General features: G+C 46.3%; 1 protein-coding gene across 6 annotated transcripts in view; it reads right to left on the bottom strand.

The window, feature by feature from the left end:
* Positions 1 to 1012, bottom strand: part of NCAM1 (neural cell adhesion molecule 1) — a 490562-nt gene extending 489550 nt beyond the window's left edge. For all 6 annotated transcript variants that reach the window (XM_075328365.1, XM_075328368.1, XM_075328367.1 and 3 more), the window contains exon 1: positions 528 to 1012. In XM_075328365.1, the coding sequence (XP_075184480.1) occupies positions 528 to 648 (121 nt within the window). In that variant the 5' untranslated portion in view covers positions 649 to 1012. The remainder of the gene's footprint in view (positions 1 to 527) is intronic.
* Positions 1013 to 22384: the final 21372 nt, after the last annotated feature.

Here is a 22384-nt window from a genome sequence, read left to right as displayed (position 1 = left end):
CCCACATTCACTGTTACTATTTATTGCATTTTGCAGAAACCACATCACATAGAGAAGCTGCAAGGGTAGAAAATTGCAAAGGGGGTGTAAAAATAAAGCTAAAAATGGCAGGGCAGCTCTAAAAGACCCCTTTATGCACATATTTGGGCTGAAATGAGACAATAATGAGCCCCTATCCCCCATCCTTGTCATGTTTTGCATGCACAGTAGTGGATACATCCATCAGCAGCACCACCCAGGACCTCACATACAAGGGAGGATGAGGATGATGGGGATGATGAGCCCTGCTATGTGCTGCTGCATACATGGGCATCTATTTTTTGCATGATGACATCCTAAAACCCCCCAAAAAGGGGACACAACACAATATTAGGCAATTTGTCATTGCAAATCCAGCTAGAAAGGGGGAAGCATCACAACAAAGAGCAGCAGCATCATGTATCCTTCCTTGCCTGGATGTAAATGCAATAAACAATGCAACCAACAAAATAATGCAACATAAAAGAAATATTTATATAAAACATTACCTGCAGCTCCAAGGAAAAATAAAGTCCAGATGAGATCCTTAGTGTGCAGCATTGTAAATCTGCAGACAGAGGAATTTCTCCTGCTGCTCCTATTCGTTACAATGGGTCCAAAGATGAACATTAAGATCCCCCTCCTCCTCCTCCTTTGGTTGCAAAAAAAAAAAAAAGGCTGCTTATAGTGCAAAAAAAAAGAAGAAAAAATTAAAAAAAAAAAATCTGACGTCTTGATGCTTGCAGAAATTTGCAATATATATATTTTTTTTAATTCTTTTTTTATTTTCTGTAGTGGATTTGCCAGCTGCTTTTTTGTTGCTGTGTTGCAGGCACTGATCAGAAAATGAGTGACAGTCTGAGCCTCAGCACAACCCCCAGTAAGCTAGACCTGATCAATGCGCCCAGCCAGAAACTCCAAGTTGGGTGTCTGGATGCAAAAAAAAAAAAAGAGAGAGAGAGAAAGAGACCAACAGCAGTATCCCTCCGCAGCCTCTGTACAAATATTACTGAGCATCCGCCAGGCACAAGCACTGGAGAAAGAGGAGAGGGGCAGAGATAAGAGCAGATGCAGCTGCTTGCAAAAGATGGCATGGATTCTTTTTCTTTTTTTCTTCTTTTATTTTTGCTTTACTACCTTATGCACAAGTGTTCTTGGAGGATCTGCAGAAAATGAAATTATTTTTTAACTGAATTAAATGGATTTCTTTTTTCATTGAACTGCCAGGCTGATTGTTATAAAGTAAAGGGGGGGTGAGGAGAAAGGAGGGAGCTATTGATTTTTGCATAATATAGCTCTCACTCTTTACTGTTGTTTGGTGGCTCCAAGTGAAGTTCATTTTTATTTTTTTATTATGGATTTGGACTGTTAGTTTTCATCTGATGTTTTTTTTTCTGTAAGGCAAAATACTACTGTTGGGGTTGCTCAGTGGTTAGCACTGCAGCCTTGCAGCGCTGGGGTCCTGGGTTCAATTCCCACCAAGGACAACATCCTACGCTCATAGTGTATATGCAGCACGGTTGCTCAGTGGTTAGCACTGCAGCCTTGCAGCGCTGGGGTCCTGGGTTCAATTCCCACCAAGGACAACATCCTACGCTCATAGTGTATATGCAGCACGGTTGCTCAGTGGTTAGCAGTGCAGCCTTGCAGCGTTGGGGTCCTGAGTTCAATTCCCACCAAGGACAACATCCTATGCTCATAGTGTATATGCAGCACGGTTGCTCAGTGGTTAGCAGTGCAGCCTTGCAGCGTTGGGGTCCTGGGTTCAATTCCCACCATGGACAACATCCTACCCTCATAGTGTATATGCAGCATGGCAGCTCAGTGGTTAGCACTGCAGCCTTTCAGCACTGGGGTCCTGGGTTCAATTCCCACCAAGGACAACATCCTACCCTCATAGTGTATATGCAGCATGGCGGCTCAGTGGTTAGCACTGCAGCCTTTCAGCGCTGGGGTCCTGGGTTCAATTCCCACCAAGGACAACATCCTACCCTCATAGTGTATATGCAGCACGGTGGCTCAGTGGTTAGCACTGCAGTCTTGCAGCGCTGGGGTCCTGGGTTCAATTCCCACCAAGGACAACATCTGCAAGGAGTTTGTATGTTCTCCCCGTGTATGCGTGGGTTTCCTCCAAAAACATACTGATAGGGAATTTAGATTGTGAGCCCCAATGGGGACAGTGTTGCCATTGTATGTAAAGTGCTGTGGAATTAACAGTGCTATGTAAATGAATAAATATTATTATTATGCCTGGATGGAAGCCATTAATATAGCTAGAAAAACAGAAGCGCTGATAGGGTCTTACCAGATAGACAAACGAGGTAATATATAATATAATACACTCACCAAAAATGGTTGTGAAGGGTCACAACCACCATAGATAGCATGAAATAATGGCGGCTGCCGCGGCCCCACGTGGAAATGTCTTCAAAGTAGGAGGAGAAAAGGGGTTAATCCCGCGCAATGCGCCAGAATCAGATGTGGAAATGTTGATAAATTAATAACTCCTTTATTCCATAGGTCTACGTGTTTCGAGGTATGAAAACCTCTTCCTCAGGACCAGTTTGTTGATATTCTGGTCCTGAGGAAGAGGTTTTCATACCTCGAAACGCGTAGACCTATGGAATAAAAGAGTTATTAATCTATCAACATTTCCACATCTTATTCTGGCGGATTGTGCGGGATTAACCCCTTTTCTCCTCCTACTTGGATGGAAGCCATGGCATCCGTCCACCATAAAAAAAAAAAAAAAACACCTATAAAGTAAAACTCAGGCAGTGGTCCTTTATAGGTGTAGCACAGTGAGACACACCTTCTACATATTTAGAGGGAAACTTCCACTGGATTTTTTTTTTACATTTAACACTAGAACTACTGGACTCGTGACACCTATATAGAAATACATAGTGCAAAGTAGTCAAAATGACTACCTCAGTAGTTCTAGTGTTAAAGGGAATCTGTCACCAGGTTTTTGCTCCACCATCTGAGAGCAGCATAATGTAGTGACAGAGACCCTGATTCCAGCAATGTGTCCCTGAGCTGTGCGCTGTCATTTTGATAAAATCAATGTTTTCTCTACAACAGATTTAGCAGTTATACAGAGCTCATGAATATGCTGGACTATTTTGCAGCAGGCCAAGTAGTCCTGTAATGATAATCTACTGCTGATTAAAAGGAACCTGTCAAGTGCAATATGCACCCAGAACCACGATCAGTTCTGAGTGCATTTTGCTAATCCCTGCCTAACTGTCCCAGGCTACAGTAGCATAGATAAAGGGATCTTTAGAAAAAGTATTTCTAAAGGGCCCAAATGAGGCAGCACGGTGATTCAGTGGTTACCACTGCAGTCTTGTGGTGGCTCAGTTGTTAGCACTGCAGTCTTGTGGTGGCTCAGTGGTTAGCACTGCAGTCTTTCAACGCTGGTCTCCTGGGTTCAAATCCCACCAAGGACAACATCTGCAAGGAGTTTGTATGTTCTCCCTGTGTTTGCGTGGTTTCCTCCGGGTACTCTGATTTCCTCCCACACTCCAAAGACATACAGATAGGGAATTTAGCTTGTGATCCCCAATGGGGACAGTGTTCCGGATGTATGTAAAGCGCTATGGAATTAATAGTGCTATATAAATGAATAAATATTATTATTATATGCTAATGAGGCCAAGGACTAGTTGTAAGGGTGTTAGATCCCTTGGCTAGTCGGCCCACTTAGCATGTAAGCACACCCTTGTGGGCGTGCTAACATGCAAATGAATATGCAGCGTCACAGAATGGTCGCACTCACCTCTGCTGCCATCGTGTCTGACTCCTGGACTTTGGCTCATTTTGCATGATTCGAGACTTTCGGTCATGCGCACTACACGAGTTTGAAGCCCGGATGCGTACACCCGGCTTCATAGTGCGCATGACCGAAAGTCTAGAATCATGCACACTGAGCCAAAGTCCAGGAGTCGGACAAGATGACAGCAGAGGTGAGTGCGACCATTCTGTGACGCTGCCCATTCATTAGCATGTTAGCACGCCCACAAGGGTGTGCTTACATGCTAAGGGGGCCGACTAGCCAAGGGATCTAACACCCTTACAACTAGTCCCTGGCCTCATTAGCATATCATATGGGACCTTTAGAAATACTTTTTCTAAAGATCTTTTTTTATCTATACTACTATAGCCTGGGAAAGTTAGGCAGGGATTACAATTTGCACCCATGACTGCTCATGGTTATAGGTGCATATTGCACCTGACAGATTCCCTTAAAACAGTGATTTTATCAAAACTACACTAAGCAGCCCAGTAAGTGACACATCACTGGAATCAGGATCTCTGCCCCTACATTATGTTGCTCTCTGATTAGGTGGCAAAAACCTGGTGACATGTTCCCTTTCAAGGTGTTGTCCAGGCTTGGGGTTCACTTTGGGAATCCTGTTGCAGAATCAGTAGAGAAAAAAAAAACCTATTCAATTTTTCATAAAAGGCTTGTCCAGGTTTGGGGTTCAAGTCTGCAGTCAATCTGTGTGACTGCTGACTTGTGAATCGTCACAGCGAGTACTGTCAGGATTCTCCGGTGCTGGCCCCATGGTCGTAAGTATACGGATTGTCTACATGCAGTCATGTGCCGACTAGATGTGTACGGCCTTGCTCAATGCAAGTGAAATGAGTAAGGTCGGACACATGTAGTCGAAATGTGGCAAATAGTCTACTTGCAACACAGACAGAATAGGGCTCCTTTGCAAGAACAATATATAGACCCTTTGCAGCTCAAGAATTCATCAAAATGCACAATTCCACCTGTTTTGGAGGTAAAAATGGGGCCCTCAACCTCTTGGGCCCCCAGGCTGCACCAATGACATGTCTGCTCCTGACTTGAAGTCATATAACCACCCACTCCTGGCACAGGAGAATCCTGACAGTGCACGCGGCGAGGATTCAAAGTTATGTCCCCCCCATAATAAAGGTGCAGTTTTCCCCTTCAACGTACTGAGGGCATGCCATAAAACCCCTCTATGATGCTATGGTCATATGGCTGTATATTCTCTCATCCGAGAGAATGAAGCCGATAATGCAAAAAACACAGTTTGACCAGAGTGTGATCCGATTCCCCCGATGAGAAGATGGAGAAAAAATGTTTCCATTTTCTCCTTTAAAATTCGGACTGCACTCAGATGTAATCCGAGTGCAGTCGGACCTATTCAGTTGCATGGCTGAGTGCAATCCGATAATCGTATCAAACTTGGGTAAGTTTCACATTTTTCCTTGGACCGTCTCGGTCCGAGAAAAAAATCGAACATGTGTGCGGTCCGATAGAATATCAATGGTCACAGTGCGAGCTGATATTTTTGTCATTTCACACTCTAAAGCCTCTTTCACACATTCGTTCAAAATATGTTTTGAATGGTCCGTGCTGTAGGTGTATATTTGTGTGCGTGTGTAGCGCCCACGAAGCCATCAGGGAGCTACAAGGTATGGCATCCCCACCAGGGATGCAGGGCCTACCCTCTTATGGACCCTGAACCCCAGTGATGGTAACAACAAAAACCCAGGTAATCCCAGTTTTCCCCCAAACAATCCCCCATACAATGGTACATAGCTAGGGTGGGACCAATGGATGGCCGCCTACATGTGGAGCCAATCCAGTCCACTAGTTGACCAGGCGGGAGGGGCGGACTGTGGAGAGACAGACAGAGTAGTCGGTGGAGTGTGAAGTGGAAAAGTGGAGACGGTCTGATGCGGGTTAATGGTGAACTGGTACCCAGGAGAGTGGTTGCCGGTGGAGGACTCCCGGAACAATGCACCGACGGGGTACAGGACCCTAGGATAGGAAAGAGCTCCATGATGACCTGTTAACACCTGCACAGCAAAGGGACCATCAAGGACCTTGCTGACCCTAAAAATCCAAAGACTCAGTAGCAAGGGGAGAACCGGGGAGAGGACCAGAGACTCCAACCCCACAGAGTTCACGCTACCGTCAGGCGGACAGAAGTAGATAAACCACCGGACGGGGGACCCCCAGTTGCTCTACGCCACAGGAACCCACTTACCAGAGACAGGTGCAGGGGAAGAAGGTACCAGAGAACCAGACTGGCACTGGGACGAAGGGGACCTGGAGGCAAAACCAGCCGGCCTCGGGCAACCAGTTAACATCAACCAGCAGTGAGTAAACCAGTTGCACTATACCTCTGTGTGGACTACCTTCTTCCGACGCCCGCTACACTATACATCCTCTGGGGTAAGCCCTACTTGCGGAGGTCCTACCATTCTGGCTGCAACTAACACCAGCCCCAGTAGAGACATTCTGCAGCGGTGGCTCCTTACACTTAGCCGCAACACCGCAAGTGGCGTCACATGTGAACATTATGTTATTCTCCCCTGTAAATATCCCCATTACAAAAAGGGCCCAGGGCATGGAACCAGGTAACGGCCACCACTGTGGATTCCCCAAGACCTACAGTGGAGTCAGGTAAGTATAGAAAAGCATTTTATTTCACAGATACGTGTTTTCTCCGGTACGTATCACACTAATGTCACACAGAGCACATCAATGTTCAGGCCGTGTGACATCCATGCTGCCAGAGATAAACAGACTCATAACAGCCCAGTGTCGCTCCTGCTTGCAGTGCTCTACAGTGAAGGAGGAGGGAGCAGGGAAATGCAGGGCTGTGATGAGCGGTGAAACGTCGCCCACAGCCCAGTCACTCAGGACGACTGCAGCCCGCCTCAGTTGACATGACATCACCGGACATCAGCAGCCTTGCAAAGGGGGTGGGCGGACCGCAATAGCACCACTCACAGGCACTATTGGAAACACAAATTATTTGAGAGTAACATAATATTGATGTGGCCAGTAATGAAAAGGGGTGAACCACCTCTTTAAGTATCCAGTGTAAGGTCCCCTTTAAAAGGAAAGTGTCATCTGATCCATGCTGCCTGACCACAAGAAGGAAGAGTCATACAATGACTACATTATTGCAGCCGTGTATGTTTTATTCTGAAACACTGTGGCATTTATGAGAAAATGTTCTTAAAATGGACTAACTTTGACTGATACACACATAAGGAGAGACCTGTCAGTCAGAAACTGAAAGAAGCAGGACACTAAGGCTATGTGCGCACGTAGCGTTTGTCCCTGCAGAAATTTCTGCAGCGATTTGAACAGCACACATGCGCTTCAAATCGCTGCAGAAAGAGTCCGTAATAAAAAAAAAAGCCGATTTCATGCGCTCTGAGTGCAGCCCCTCCCATAGACAGAGGAAGGACTGCATGCAGAGCGCACGGAATAAGTGACATGTCACTTCTTAGAACGCGCGCTTCGGGCAGCAGCTGAAGCGCTGCGCTCTAATACGCCACGTGCGCACGTCTCCTGCATAATCTTCATAGATTATGCTGGGGACGCTGGACGCATGCAGTTACACTGCGGTGCACATCGCAGCGTAACTGCATGCAAATACGCAACGTGCGCATATAGCCTAACACTCTGTAGTGGCCATTATGGGGTACTGCAAACCAGATCATATTTCCTTCAATGGTCCACTACACAGTGTATGGAGCTGTGTTGTTCTGCCTCCATACACTGTTATCGTCTGTCCCCTGTGACTCCAGGTAATTGCCATACTGCAATATTTAAAGGAAACCTATGTCCAGAAATACTATTTATCTGCAGATATAGGGTGAACCTGCAGGTAAAAAAAAGTTAGAATCATATTAGTTTGCCTTATTGGAGTAGCGGTGACAGGGAAACAATGAATTTTTATGCATCACCGGGGCTGGTTGCTTCCAGTTGTATCGGAGTGCTGGTGTAGCGCCCCTGAACCCTTCGGGGCACTACAAGGTACTGCATCCTGCCAAAGATGCAGAGCCTACCCCCAGAGACCTGGAAGAACAATGCCGGTAACAGCAAAACACATTAAATCCCTGTTTTTCCTCATCCCCACAGACTGGCTACAGACTAGAATTGTACCCAATGGATGGCCGATGGAGCCGATCCAGTCCACTAGACCAGGGTTCCCCAACTCCAGTCCTCAAGGCCCACCAACAGTGCATGTTTTCAGGATTTCCTTAGCATTGCACTGCTGTTGGAACCAGCACCTGGGCAGGTAATTACATTAACACCTGTGCAATACTAAGGAAATCCCAAAAACCTGCACTGTTGGTGGGCCTTGAGGACTGGAGTTGGGGGACCTCTGCACTAGACAACGACCAGGTGGGATGGGGGGAGAGAGAGTGAGTCAGTTAGGCCCCTTTCACACGTCAGTGATTCTGGGACGTTTGTGCTTTTTTTTAAACGTACCAGAATCACTGACATACGCAGACCCATTATAATGAATGGGTCTGCTCACACGTCAGTGATTTTTCACTGCACGTGTCTCCGTGTGGCGTACCCGCGTGTGCGTGATTGCCGCACGGAGACATGTCCATTTTTTTCTGGCATCACTGATGTTCCACGGACCACGCAGTGGTGTGGTCCGTGAAACACGTGCCAGAAAAAAACGTGCTTTTAAAATAAAAAACATTTTAACTCACCCGGCGTCCAGCGATGTCCTCTGCAGCCTGTTCTCCCTACTGCTTCTAAGCCGGCTGATTACTGTCGCGCATCTTAATGATGCACGACACAGCCGACCCGGGAGCAGCTGCTGCGGGGGTCAGCGCCGGCCGGATGCTGCACCGCGGGAGGATTCAGAACCACGGAGAGCGGGAGCGGGCGCAGGTGAGTTGATTTCTAAGTGCAATCACGGGCCACGGAGAACGGAGCCCGGATTGCACTTAGACAACCCACGTGTGCCGAGATTCACGGCACACGCAGGGACATGTGCGTGTTTTACACGCCAGTGAAAACGTCTGTGTTTTTCACTGATGTGTGAAACGGGCCTTAGAGAGAGAGGAGACGGATGCGACTGCACTGACACAAGAGTGTGATGGTGACCTGAGGGCCCAGGCGGTTGGTTGCTGGTGGAGTACGGTGGAGTGCATTGCACCCACGGGGTACAGAGCCCTAGGTCAGGCAAACGCTCCAGGCAGACCTGATAAAATCTGCACAGTGAGGGGATCATCCAGGACCTCATTGACCCTAGAAGTCCAGGGGCACCAGCAGTAACGTGAGAACCAGGGACCGGAACAGAACACCGAGCCTACAGGGTTCACACTGCCCGCCGTATGGACCAGAGACTGAGAGACAAACAGGAGGGGACCCCCAGATGCTCCAAGTCACGGGGACCCACCAACTTGAGAGAGGTGCAGGGGAAAGAAGCCACCAGGTCACCAACCCGAAACTGGGACTAAGGGGACCAGAGGTGAACACCAGCCTTCCTCCGGGTACCAGTTACCATCCACTATAAGTAAAGAGAACCAGTTACACAGCAGCTCCTTGTGTGGCCTACCTTACTTTCCGCACCTAACTCCATCACTTAATGCCCTGGGGCTCCGGCCCTACTTGCGGAGAGCCCAACATCCAGGCTGCTGTCAACACCAGCCCCAGCAGTGACAGACTGTGCAGCGGCGGTTCTATCACCATAACCGCAACCCACAAGTGGCGCCACAACATAAACTTTATTGAACATTCCCTTTTAACAGCAACCCTCAGGGTCACGGAGCCGGGCAACGGCCACCTAGTGACACATCCCAGTAGTACACTGCCCAGGACCAAGTACCCATAGCCCTGGATGGCACACTGGGAGCAGTAATAGTCACCGCTCTATATACTATGATCACTACCTGGCACGTTGATTGACAGCCTGCCCTGCAGCATTTGTGTGCCGCGGAGGATGTTAATCTCCTTCCATATGTTGTCTTTGGTGGCATTTGAATCAAGGACCACGTCACTGCAAAGCAACAATGCTCCTGAACCACCATACTTTCCTATCAAGGATTAAATAAATGACAAAGCTAAAATCTCGCTGCTCACTTTGAAAATAAGTGGAATTTGAGTTTTCACCAGTAATTGCCATTTTTAGTAAATTAAATATTACGTCTAGTAAATATATTTGCACTTGGAAGCGATGACAGATTTATGTTAGAATTTCACAGGAAAAAATGTGATTTGCAAAGTTGAACTATACATTATTAACACACTTTAAAAACGCAGATGAAATTACTTAATGGTTTAAATTAAAAAAAAATTCCTTCAACCGCAGGAAAAAAAAAATCTGGGCAGCTTGCAAAGAAGTTATTAACTTAAGTTGTGTGGTAATAAAAGACCCATCAATTGGGGTTAGGACCCCCCCCCCCCCCCCCCCCCCCCCCCCCCCCCCCGTCATGTTTATGAGAACTGGATTTATAGCCTTATATGACCTGTGACTTGCTTAAGGGCCAGATACTTAAACAGATTGATTCCATTCATTACATACATGAAGAGAGCAAACCTGCATGTAGGCCAGAAGGTGAAGTTTCAGGAGCTGTCGCATTTCAGTCAAGTACAGTTTGTTACCTACGAGGCTGGGGCTACACAGGTACATGTGTCACGTCACAGCAGTTCTCCAAAAGGTTGTGCGACAAAGAACATCTGTGCAATGAATTAGTCTGTGACTTACCGTTGCACAACTTTTTCAGACCTGTATAATAAATCAGCCAAGTGGCGACATGTTACTTGTGACTTGACGTGTGTGGAAGCCTATGGCAAGTGTGTCACTTGCGACTTGCTACAGAATGTCCAACTCATTTGTAAACATTTGCAACTCTACGTTGCAGGCACCGTTGGGCTCATTACATGCGATGCTAGGATTTACTTTTGCCCCGTGACACATCTCCTTGTGTAGTCCTAGCCTAACTGTAACGTATCATCACTATCTTTAATTCATTTTTTTTACTGCCCCATTCTATGTCCTGTTGTGTATAAATATGCGACTCTTCAGATTTTGTGTTATACCATGCCTGATGAAGAGATCTGAGAGTCTCGAAAGCTTGCAATTATTAGCCATTAAAATGTATCAACCACTGAGGACTTCAGTTCTTTTAAATAATTTTTTATCTTTTAGGCTGCTTTCACACTACGTTTTTTTAACATGCGTCATGAACGTTTTTTTAACGCAAAAACGGATCCAGTGCAAATGCGTTTTCATTTCAATTCATTTGCAATGACTCGCGTCAACATGCGTTCACCTGCGTTTGCGTGAGTTATAGTGAGGATCCAGCGACTTGCAGTTTTTTAACTTTTTTCAAAAACGCTACTTGTAGCATTTTTGAGCTGCGTCCAAATACTGCAAATTGCTGGATCCTGACTAAACAGCATGCAAACGCATGTGAATGCTGGCATGCTCTACTGAGTATGCACAGAAACCAGCCTGGCGTGATCAGTCTCTCTCCCCCTCTCTCTCTCCCCCTCCCTCTCTCTCCTCTCTCCCCCGCATGAGAGCGGAGGACGCTCGTAACAAAGGTAAATATTGGGTAATAGCGGGCTTAGTTACCCGATGTTTATCTTGGTTACGTGTGCAGGGAGCCGGCTCCTAGCAACTGCAGATGCTCGTAACCAATGTAAATATCAGGTATCCAAGCAAGTTACCCGATGTTTACCTTGGTTACGTGTGCAGGGAGCCGGCTCCTAGCAGCTGCAGATGCTCGTAACCAATGTAAATATCGGGTATCCAAGCAAGTTACCTGATGTTTACCTTGGTTACGAGCCTCCGCAGCTGTCAGATGTCGGCTCCCAGTCTTTCACGTTCAGTTCCCCTCACTCCCGATCACATGACTCCAATGTCCGTCCATAAACTTAAAGTGACAGGATCCTGCAAAACAACACATGTGTTTGCATGCGTTTTTCTTTGCAAAAACAGGATCCGCTTTTGCAGCAAAAAAAAGTTCATGACGCATGCTAAAAAAACGTAGTGTGAAAGCAGCCTAATTAATGCATTCTCACTATTTACATTGTTACAAATACAGTAGTCACTGCTTCCTAATTTAGTGCAGTTTTGTTTTTACACAGCTTTTGTCTGTGAAACCAAAATATTGCATATTTTTTAAAATATTTTATTTTGCATTTTTAAATAACAAAAAAGAAATATCTAGCAACATTAAACAATCTGGAATAAGTACTAGAAAAAAAAACAAGTACTAGAGAAATATTATGTTTGGGGCTTATACTGTATGTCAACTGTTAACAATATAATGTTTTATAGCTTTAGAGTTATTACGATGTACCCACAGCTTTCTATGAATTCACATGTGCTAAGGCCTTCTTCTGACATCCGTGCAAAACACTAAAGGGGGCTTTACACGCAGTGATATCGCTAGCGATATTGCTAGTGTACCGCCCCGCGGGCTCAGCTGCGACCGCCGAGTCGCTCGGATCCGTACTTGTACTGCGGGTGGTGGCTTGAGCCTCTCAGACCCGGGGGTCACGTCGCTCTGCAAGGGAGTTGGCGCTACACGCGGGGATTTAGGTGAGGAGTTCCACGGCCGGGGCTGCGGTGGTTTGGTTTGGATTGTAAGTTCGTGACGCCACCCACGGGTTGTGGTGATTGTAGACACCACCGCTGCAGTGAGGGTATGGGGGACTCCCGAGAGCGGTGTAATGGCGCAGCTAGGTGTTGACCCCTCCGTGGGTAGGGGGTGTTCGTCCCGGGGCCTGGTAGGTGAGGGCCAGGGTGCAGGGTGAATGGTTGCGGTGCGGTGCCTGATGGCACTGGTGTACTCACTCTGACATAAGACACTGGAGTCACTGGTAAACCAAACGGTGTGATGAAAGGGGCCTACAGCCGGCTGCAGCTTCTCCCAGAATAGGTTGGTGGTTTCCGCCTTTCTCCTGCACCTCTGTGTGTAAATGTTTGACTCCTATGCCTAGACACCGGTAGTCCGCTCCCCGACTTGTATATGCCGTAGGAGCCCGTTTGCCCGCAGACGCTGGCCCTTTGGGTCTCTATGCCTTGGCGGTGGCTTTACCCGGTATGGTTGGGCTGTTGTCTTCTAACGGGACTTGTGTGGGATAGGTCCTAAGGTCCAGTCCGCTATCAGTTGATTCGACTCGGCCCTGTCGGTTCAGAGCTTTGTACTGGGTCTGAGTACCCTGCCTGGTGCTCCGGTATCCAGTTGGCTCCCCGATTCGGTTCCGGCGGGCCACTACCCTGTCCCGGTCCCTTACGGTTCCACCGATCGTCTTCCCGGTCTCCTGCAGGCAGCCACCACCGTCTGCCTCCTTGCCAATGGCGACTGGACTCCGACCCAGCCACCTGGTAGTCTCTTGGCAGCCTGGACATAGGACTGCCCGTGAACTTGACTGCTCTCGACTTGCACTTGAACTTGTGTGTCTGTTTTCCCGCCTCCAGGCCTGTGAACTCCTCAGTGGGTGGAGCCAACCGCCTGGCTCCGCCCCCTAGTGCGGACATCAAACCTGGAGGGTGGTGACAAGGTTTTTAGTTTGACTGATGTCACCTAACCGAGAGGGGGTGTGGTGTTGTGTGTGACTACCTAGGTCGACCCGACTAGTCCGGGGTGTCACACTAGCGAGCGTATCCACCCCCGTCGTTTGTGCGTCACGGGCAAATCGCTGCCCGTGGTGCAAAATATCGTTAGGAGCCATCACACGGATTTACCTGCCTATCGACGTCGCTGTGGCCGGCAAACCGCCTCCTTTCTAAGGGGGCGGTTTGTTCAGCGTCACAGCGACGTCACAGCAGCGTCACTGAACCGCCGCCCAATAGAAGCGGAGTGGCGGAGATGAGTGGGACGTAACATCCCGCCCACCTCCTTCCTTCCTCATTGCGGGCTGGCGTAGGTAAGGTGACGTTCCTCGTTCCTGCGGTGTCACACATAGCGATGTGTGCTGCCGCAGCAACAGGGAACTACATCGCTAGCTGCAGCAGCATCGATAATCGAGATTAAGGGGCCATGTCACCGATGATCGATTTCGAACGTTTTTGCGACGATTCAAAATCGCTCATAGGTATCACACGCAACGACGTCGCTAAAGCGGCCGGATGTGTGTCACAAATTCCGTGACCCCAACGAGATCGCTTGAGCGATGTCGTAGCGTGTAAAGCGGCCTTTAGGCTATGTGCACACGGGAGAAAGTAACTGCGGATTTTGCCGCGGAAAACCCGCGGATTTCCTAGATTTTCCAGATAAATCCGCGGGTTTACGCAAGTACAGAAACTCCCCATGTTATTTTATGGGATTTGGGGAGTGCTGTATCAATGCTGCAGTATTTGCGGCTGCGGAAAATGCTGCGGATTTCCCGTAGCTGCACCTAACTGCATGTCAATTATTCATGCGGAATATCTACAGAATTCCCACCCTTCCACTATGGAGATATAGGGTGGGAATTCCGCACGAAATCCGCAATGTTTCCACAGGTTTACCGCAACAACTCCACAGATATACCGCAGCATTGGATAGCTCCGGAGTTGCTGCATGAACCTGCGGACATACCTGCAGAAAACTCCGCAGGTACGATCTCCCATGGGCACATAGCCTGTGTCCGTGGTGAAGGTGCGTATGTGTGCGTGTGTGTGTTTTACTTGTGTCGGAGATTTTTTGAAACAGTGTTATGCATGGTCGGTTAATTGTCTGACCAACAAAAACCTTTTTCTGCTGCTAGGGTTATGTGCAATATCAGGGCTACATAATTGGTATTTACCTAATCTAATATATAAAGCTGAGTGTATGTATGTGTGTATGTATATGTGTGTGTGTGTGTGTATATGTATGTCCACTAAAGGAATTTGCACCGTCGCATTTACAATCACAAAATTTTGCACAGACGCCCCATGTGACCCAGGGAACGCCATAGACTATGTTTTGACGGGAAAATTTAACCCCGCGCTTTACAGTTACTCTCCAAAATCCTGCCTCCATTAAACTGAATGGAGGTGGGAGCTACAGGCTATTAATGGCAACTGTCAGTGGTTGCTATAGGAACAAAATAAACTGTTAGTATAAGAAGCTTATGTGTGAGATAATATGATGTTGGTGAGGAGACGGATAGAGAGAGACAGAAGAGATAGACAGAGACACAGACAGAGACAGATGGGCAAAGAGACAGATGGGCAAAGAGACAGATGGGCAAAGGGGCAAAGAGACAGCCCTGGAAAGGGACAGCCCTGGAAAGGGACAGGCGGGCCAAGAAACAGGCGGGCCAAGAAACAGGCGGGCCAAGAAACAGGCGGGCCAAGAGACAGGCGGGCCAAGAGACAGGCGGGCAAAGTGACCTGGAAAAAGACAGACCTGGAAAAAGACAGACCTAGAAAGAGACAGACAAAGACAGACGGAGAAAGAGACACACGGGGAAAGAGAGAAACAGACAGACACACACATAGAGACAGACACAGAGACAGAGAGAGACAGACAGACACAGAGATGGAGATAGACTGATACAAATACAGACAGAGACATTGACACAGACAGACAAAGAAAGACACAGACAGACAGCGACACACAGACAGAGACTGGGAGAGAGACAGAGAGACAGTTACTATCCCAGACAATGCCCGGGTACTACAGCTAGTATGATATCTCGGGCATCTTGCAATATTGAGTATTAGTTCTATTGGAATTATAATAAGTAATAAATAAATAATAATAATTCTTTGTGAACTGTTTATATTTTACTCTATTTTTTGTGATGTTCCCTCTGCTCTGACTGCGTTCAGACCTGCTGGCATTATTGTGCTGTATTTTACCCTTATGCCTTGTGATCATATGCAAAAGCTGTTACTCGCAGGACCATGGAATGTGTTGCTGATTCTTTCTTTTCTGTGCCAGTTCTTTTGAATTAAACTTTGAATTTTTTTGCACTATACTCTTGTTTTGTCCTCCCCTTTTTCTTATGTTTAGAGTGTGCAATGTAGGGTTTCCCTACTTTTAAAATTTGGATATTTGTATATTAAAATAGAAAACTATCTGATCAAATGAAAAACAAAAGAAATTTGAGGCAAATGTTTAATAAATTTGACACCATACAAAGTACAAAAAAAGTTGCATTTTACTCTTGGAGCAAAAGTAATAACTAGAGATGAGCAAACCTATGGACCTATGGACCTATGAACCTTTGGAGATTCAGTTCGCTGGACACATTCCAACATCAGATAAGGTTCAGCTTGTGACCCGACTTGATCCGAACCTCAATGGAAGTCAGTAATTGGGCAGTTTGTGTCTCCACCCACATGCAGCCAGCCATAAGCAGAATATTTCCAGGGGTGAGTGGACCAAATTTTTCAAAATTACTTTTTTTGTATGTATGCACACTACATCAGATCATGCTGATTTTACCTCCACTGTGAGCCGTTCAAACACTACTAGCAGCTTGTACAGGGCTGAGCATCACTCATACCTGAGCAGAGCGCTGTTCGCTAGAGTGGTTTGCACTCATACCTCACTCGAACTTCGAACCCAAAGCTTGTTTTGTTTTTTTTGGTAGTCGGTTTCCGAACCCGAACGTCAGGTTCTCTCATCTCTAGTAATAACTGTATCCCACTATTTTGAGCTATAGCTGAATTAGCAATCCACTCACACCAAATCTGATGGATTTTTCTTAATGCATTTGTGATACATACACAGGATTTTATGATAAAAAATATACAGTGTGTCCACCCATATCCTGTCCACCGCCATTAACTTGAGAACGGCGGCAGCTATAGGCATAGAAGTGGTGTCTAGGTATAGTAAAGTAGCCATGCGCTACACAATGAAACCACCTATAGTGCCACCTGGTGGAAAACAACGGAGTTAGCATTTTTATCTCAAAAACGGAACGAGATATAGAAAAAAAAGTGAATTACAGAAATTGTAGGGCATCATCAATTCAATACGAATCGACACCTTGCATACAGAAATGCTATGATATGAAACCCATGACACCCCAAACATTGAATGCTGGTCACACATATGGCGCTCATTTAACTTTCAGCATCAAAGTGGCCCCCGTCAGCTGCAATGCACATCTGGACTCTGCACAGCATACTGTATCTTGCTGCACGTTGGGCAATATGGTAGGTGACACGTTTGCACAAGCATCTGTGATACGTCGTCGTAGGTCCTGCAATGTTGGTGGAGGGGTCGCATACACCTGCTGTTTGATGTGACCTCACAGAAAGAAGTCCAATGGGGTCAGGTCAGGTGAGCGGAGGCCACTCCACACAGCCACCATACCCAATGACTTGTAGGAAGGTCTCCATGAGCTATCGCTTCACGTCCGCAGCCTTGTGAGTTTTACATGTTCTAATCATAGCCTTTCTGTATGCAAGGTGTCGATTCGTATGGGATTGATGATGCCCTACAACTTTGTAATTCACTTTTTTTCTCTATCTCTTCTTCCATTTTTGAGATAAAAATGCTAACTCCGTTGTTTTCCACCAGGTGGCGCTATAGGTGGTTTCACTGCGTAGCGCATGGCTACTTTACTATACCTAGACACCACTTCTATGCCTATAGCTGCCGCCGTTCTCAAGTTAATGGCAGTGGACAGGATATGGGTGGACACACTGTATGAATTTATCAACTTTAACCATTGGACTAATATATGGACTGTGGTGGAATTCTGTGCAATAAGTGCAATGCTACATTTCTTCTGCAAGTTAAATGTATAACCCAGATATTGCTTCCCTCGACCATGATAACAGATTGTCCAGATTTAGAGGATATGTAAGCCTATTGTATAACTTTGAGGCTTCCATAGCATTAACTGAAGAAAAAAAAAATTAAGTTTGTGATTCTGCCTTTTGGAGAGAAACAGTGATATTTTCATGTATATTTGCACTGCTGTAGAGATTAGACGTTTAATTCCAAAGACATACAGACAGGGACTCTAGATTGTGAGCCCCAATGGGGACAGTGTTGCAATTGTATGTAAAGCGCTGTGGAATTAACAGCGCTATATTAATTAATAAAATTATAATTATTATTATTATTATTATTAATAATTATTATTATGTAATTTAAGATTTTTTTATTAGGGAACATGTCCACAATGAATTTTACTCACGTTTTTGACTCTGCGTATTTTTACTGCATCAAAAACGCAGTGTTTTACAGTACAAGAAAAGTGGATGGGATTAACATAAATTTCATGTCCACTGTCTTTTTTACGCTGAGTAAACTCACCTACAGGGCGTTTTTCCAACCCACAGCATGTTAATTTCTCTTGTGGGGACGCTGAGTTTTGTGTGCAGAATTTCCTCTTAAACTTGCATTAGATACTGAAAATCCACAGGTAAAAACACACATTCATTATTAGCGCGTTTCCGCTGTGGAAACGCATACAAAATGCATGTAATCCTCACGTAAGATTGTTAGTACCAGAAAGTTTTAAAAACAAAGCAGCTTTATTTAAAGCATGACACACGGACAAAAAAAAGCAGCATAAAAACTTAATAAAAAAAACCGCACGTAAACTAAGGTGCAGAAATTCTGCAGTGTTAAACAACAAACCTAGATCGTGGACACATAGCATTAGAGGGTTATTCCCAATTCTGCCTTTCATAGTAAGCTCAGAAATAAAACAGGACTCCGACTGCTATAGATAAAGGTAAACAGCCGAGAACAGCTGCGCTACCGTACGCAGTAAGGGGACTTAGGGCTAATTCAGGCGAGTTTATTCTACACGGAACAAAAATATATATAACACTTGTTTTTGCTCCATTTTTCAGGAGCTGATCTCAAAGATCAAATACTTTTTCTATGAACACAAAAGGCCTTTTTCTCCCAAATATTGTTCACAAATTTGTCTAATTCTGTGTTAGTGAACACTTCTGCTTTGCTGAGATAATCCATCCACCTCACAGGTGTGGCGTATCAAGATTCGGATTAGACTTAATTATTATTGCACAGGTGTGCCTTAGGGTATGTGCGCACGTTGCTTTTTACCTGCTTTTTTGCTGCTTTTTCTTCTGCGCTGTTTAATGCCAAAATGGATGTGTTCTTCTATTCAAGCAAAGTCTATGGGAATTTGGGTTTCTTGTTCACACTATGTTGTTCAAAATGCTGCCTTTTTGTGGCAGAACTTTGGTCAAAAACTCAGCTTTGCAGTGCAAAACCCAAATGGCAAAAACAATTGACATGTTGCTTCTTTGAAAAGCTGAGTTTTTGACCAAAGTTCTGCCTCAAAAAGGCAGCATTTTGAACAACATAGTGTGAACAAGAAACCCAAATTCCCATAGACTTTGCTTGAATAGAAGAACACATCCATTTTGGCATTAAACAGCGCAGAAGAAAAAGCAGCAAAAAAGCAGGTAAAAAGCAGGTAAAAAGCAACGTGCGCACATACCCTTAGGCCCCTTTCACACGCACGTGTCTCCGGTACGTGCTACGTTCGTGCCCGTATGTACCGGAGACACGGGCACACGTAAACCCATTAAAGTCAATGGGTTTATGTGCACGCACATGTGCAGGCATTGGCTCGTGCCTTCGTGTGCTCCTCACGGATGCATGTCCGTGTTGCTCCGGCAGCACGGGTTTCAAATGGCCCGCACCCGTACCACACGGATGTAGTGTGGATGCGGTCTCGTGTGACACGCGCCGGAGAAAACACACGTGTCAGAGAAAAAAAACCAAATCTTTACTCCCCTTCTCCAGCCCTCCTGTCTCTGCCGCTGCTGTCACTTGCTGCTGACCGCCGCTCATTATGCTCATTTAATATTCACTTCACTGCAGCCGGAAGCAGCAGCAGCGGGGAGTCGGCCGGACCGGAGTCCGAAGATCAGCACCACGGACAGCGACGCCAGGGACAGGTGAGTAGAAATGATCCATTCTCCATGTGTTATCACGGATAACACACGGAGAACACACGTAGTGCCATAAACACGGCACACGGAGGGGAAAACGCACCTTTGACATGTCCGTGAAAATCACTCACGTGTTTCACGGACGTGTGAAGGGGCCTTAGGCTGCTTTCATACATCAGTTTTTTGGCATCAGGCACAATCCGGCAAAAAATGGATAAAACGGATCAGTTTTTTTCCTCATTGAATTGTATTAGCGCCGGATTGTGCCTGATGCTCTTGCATCGCATCTGTCGTGCGCTGGATCCGGCAAAATTTCTGTGTCCAGCTGCCGGAAAGGACGCAGCATGCAACTTTTTTTGGCAGCGGCAAAAAAACTGACCACGCCGGATCCAGCGCCGTCCGGTGTCACGTACAATGAAAGCCTATGGGTATCGGATCCGTCGAAATGAGGCAAACAACGCATTACAACGACGGATTCTGTTTTTTTTCTACTGAGCATGCTCAGTAGCACAACGGATTCGTTGAAAAACTGAAGGAACTGATGGAAAAAACTGATGCAACTGATTCATTTTTTCGCCTCATCCGTTGCATCAGTTTTTACACCGGATTGTGCCTGATGCCAAAAAACTGAAGTGTGAAAGCAGGCTGGCCACAATAAAAGGCCACCCAAAAATTTACAATTTTATCACACAGCACTATGCCACAGATGTCGCAAGTTTTGAGGGCGTGTGCAATTGTCATGCTGACTGCAGGAATGTCCACCAGAGCTGTTGACGGTGAATTGAATTTTCATTTCTCTACCATAAGCGTCTCCAAAGGCGCTTCAGAGAATTTTGCAGCACATCCAACCGGTCTCAACTGCAAACCAGGACCTCCACATGCAGCCTCTTCACCTCCAAGATCGTCTGAAAGGGGCCACCCAGAGAGCGGCTGCAACAATCAGTACAAACCAAAGAAACCATCTCAGGGAAGCTCCTCTGCTGCTCGTCCTCATCGGGGGTCTGTATCTGACTGCACTTCGTCGTCATAACCTACTTGAGTGGGCAAATACAAGGCAGATGGCAGATTGCGTGTGGGTGAGCGGTTTGTTGATTTCAATGTGAATCGAGTGACCCATGGTGGCGGTGGGGTTATGGTATGGGCAGGCATATGTTATGGACTACGAATACAGGTGCATTTTATTGATGCTATTTTTAATGCACAGAGATACCATGATGAAATCCTGAGGCCCATTACTGTGCCATTCTTCCACGACTATCACCTCATGTTTCAAGATGATGCAAGGATATGTACACAATCCCTGGAAGCTGAAAATATCCCAGTTCTTGCAAGGCCAGAATACTCACCGAACATGTCACCCATTGAGCATGTTTGGGAGGCTCTGAATCGGCATATACAACAGCGTGTTCAAGATCCTGCCAATAACCATCAAATTCGCACAGTCATTGAAGGCAAGTGGACTAACATTCCACCGTCCACAGTCAACAATGTGATTAACTCTATGCGAAGGAGTTGTGTTGCACTGCGTGAGAGACATGGTGGTCAGACCAGATAGTGACTGGTTTTCTGAACCCCCCTCCCAAAAGACCCACACAATACTATAAAACGGCACATTTTTATTGTGGCCAGCCTAAGGAGCACCTGTGCATTAATCATGCAATCTAATCATCTTGATATGTCAAACCTGTGAGGTGGATGGATTATCTCCGCAGAGGAGAAGTGATCACTAACACACATTTAGACAAATTTGTGAATAATATTTGAGAGAAAAAGGCCTTTTGTGCACATAGAAAAAGTCTTAGGGGTACTTTGCACGTTGCGACATCGCTAGCATCGGCTAGCGATGCCGAGCACGATAGTACCCGCCCCCATCACACATGCGATATCTTGTGATAGCTGCCGTAGCAAACATTATCGCTACGGCAGCTTCACACGCACTTACCTGCTCTGCGACGTCGCTCTGGCCGGCGAGCCGCCTCCTTCCTAAGGGGGCGGGTTGTGCGGCGTCACAGCGACGTCACACGGCAGGCGGCCAATAGAAGCGGAGGGGTGGAGATGAGCGGGACGTAAATATCCCCACCCACCTCCTTCCTTCCGCATAGCCGGTGGAGGCAGGTAAGGCGATGTTCCTGGCTCCTGCGGCTTCACACACAGCGATGTGTGCTGCCGCAGGAACAACAAACAACATCGTATCTCCTATTGGTGCAACATTATGAAAATGACCGATGCTACACAGATCACCAATTTTCGACGCTTCTAGGCTTTACACGTTGCGACGTCGTTACTGGCGCCGAATGTGCGTCACTTTCGATTTGACCCCGACGATATCGCAGTAGCGATGTCGCAACGTGCATAGTACCCCTTAGATCTTTGAGTTCAGCTCATGAAAAATGGGAGAAAAAAACTAAAATGTTGAGTATATATTTTTGTTCAGTCTATAGACTTGTGTCATCCATCCATGTTAAAAATGATTATCACTCAAACCAATATTATTCAATAGGGCTGTTCAGGTATTTTTCTTTTATAGAGATGGAGTGTCCATGTGAAAAAAAAATTACAGCATGCATTACTTTCTCCTATATTTCCGTTGATACACTTCCATTCAAGTTGATGGGTGTGCAAAAAGATATCAGAGCCTATGTGGATGATCCACATTGCATCTGACCTTTACAGATATACTGCAATTATTAACATTATATTTGTTCTTGGGAATTTGGTGGACTGCCATACGGATG

The sequence above is a fragment of the Anomaloglossus baeobatrachus genome, chromosome 11 (assembly GCF_048569485.1).
Source record: "Anomaloglossus baeobatrachus isolate aAnoBae1 chromosome 11, aAnoBae1.hap1, whole genome shotgun sequence".
NCBI classification, from domain to species: Eukaryota; Metazoa; Chordata; class Amphibia; order Anura; family Aromobatidae; genus Anomaloglossus; species Anomaloglossus baeobatrachus.
The sequence above is the reverse complement of the archived record's forward strand: the minus strand, read 5'-3'. Positions and strand labels throughout refer to the sequence as shown.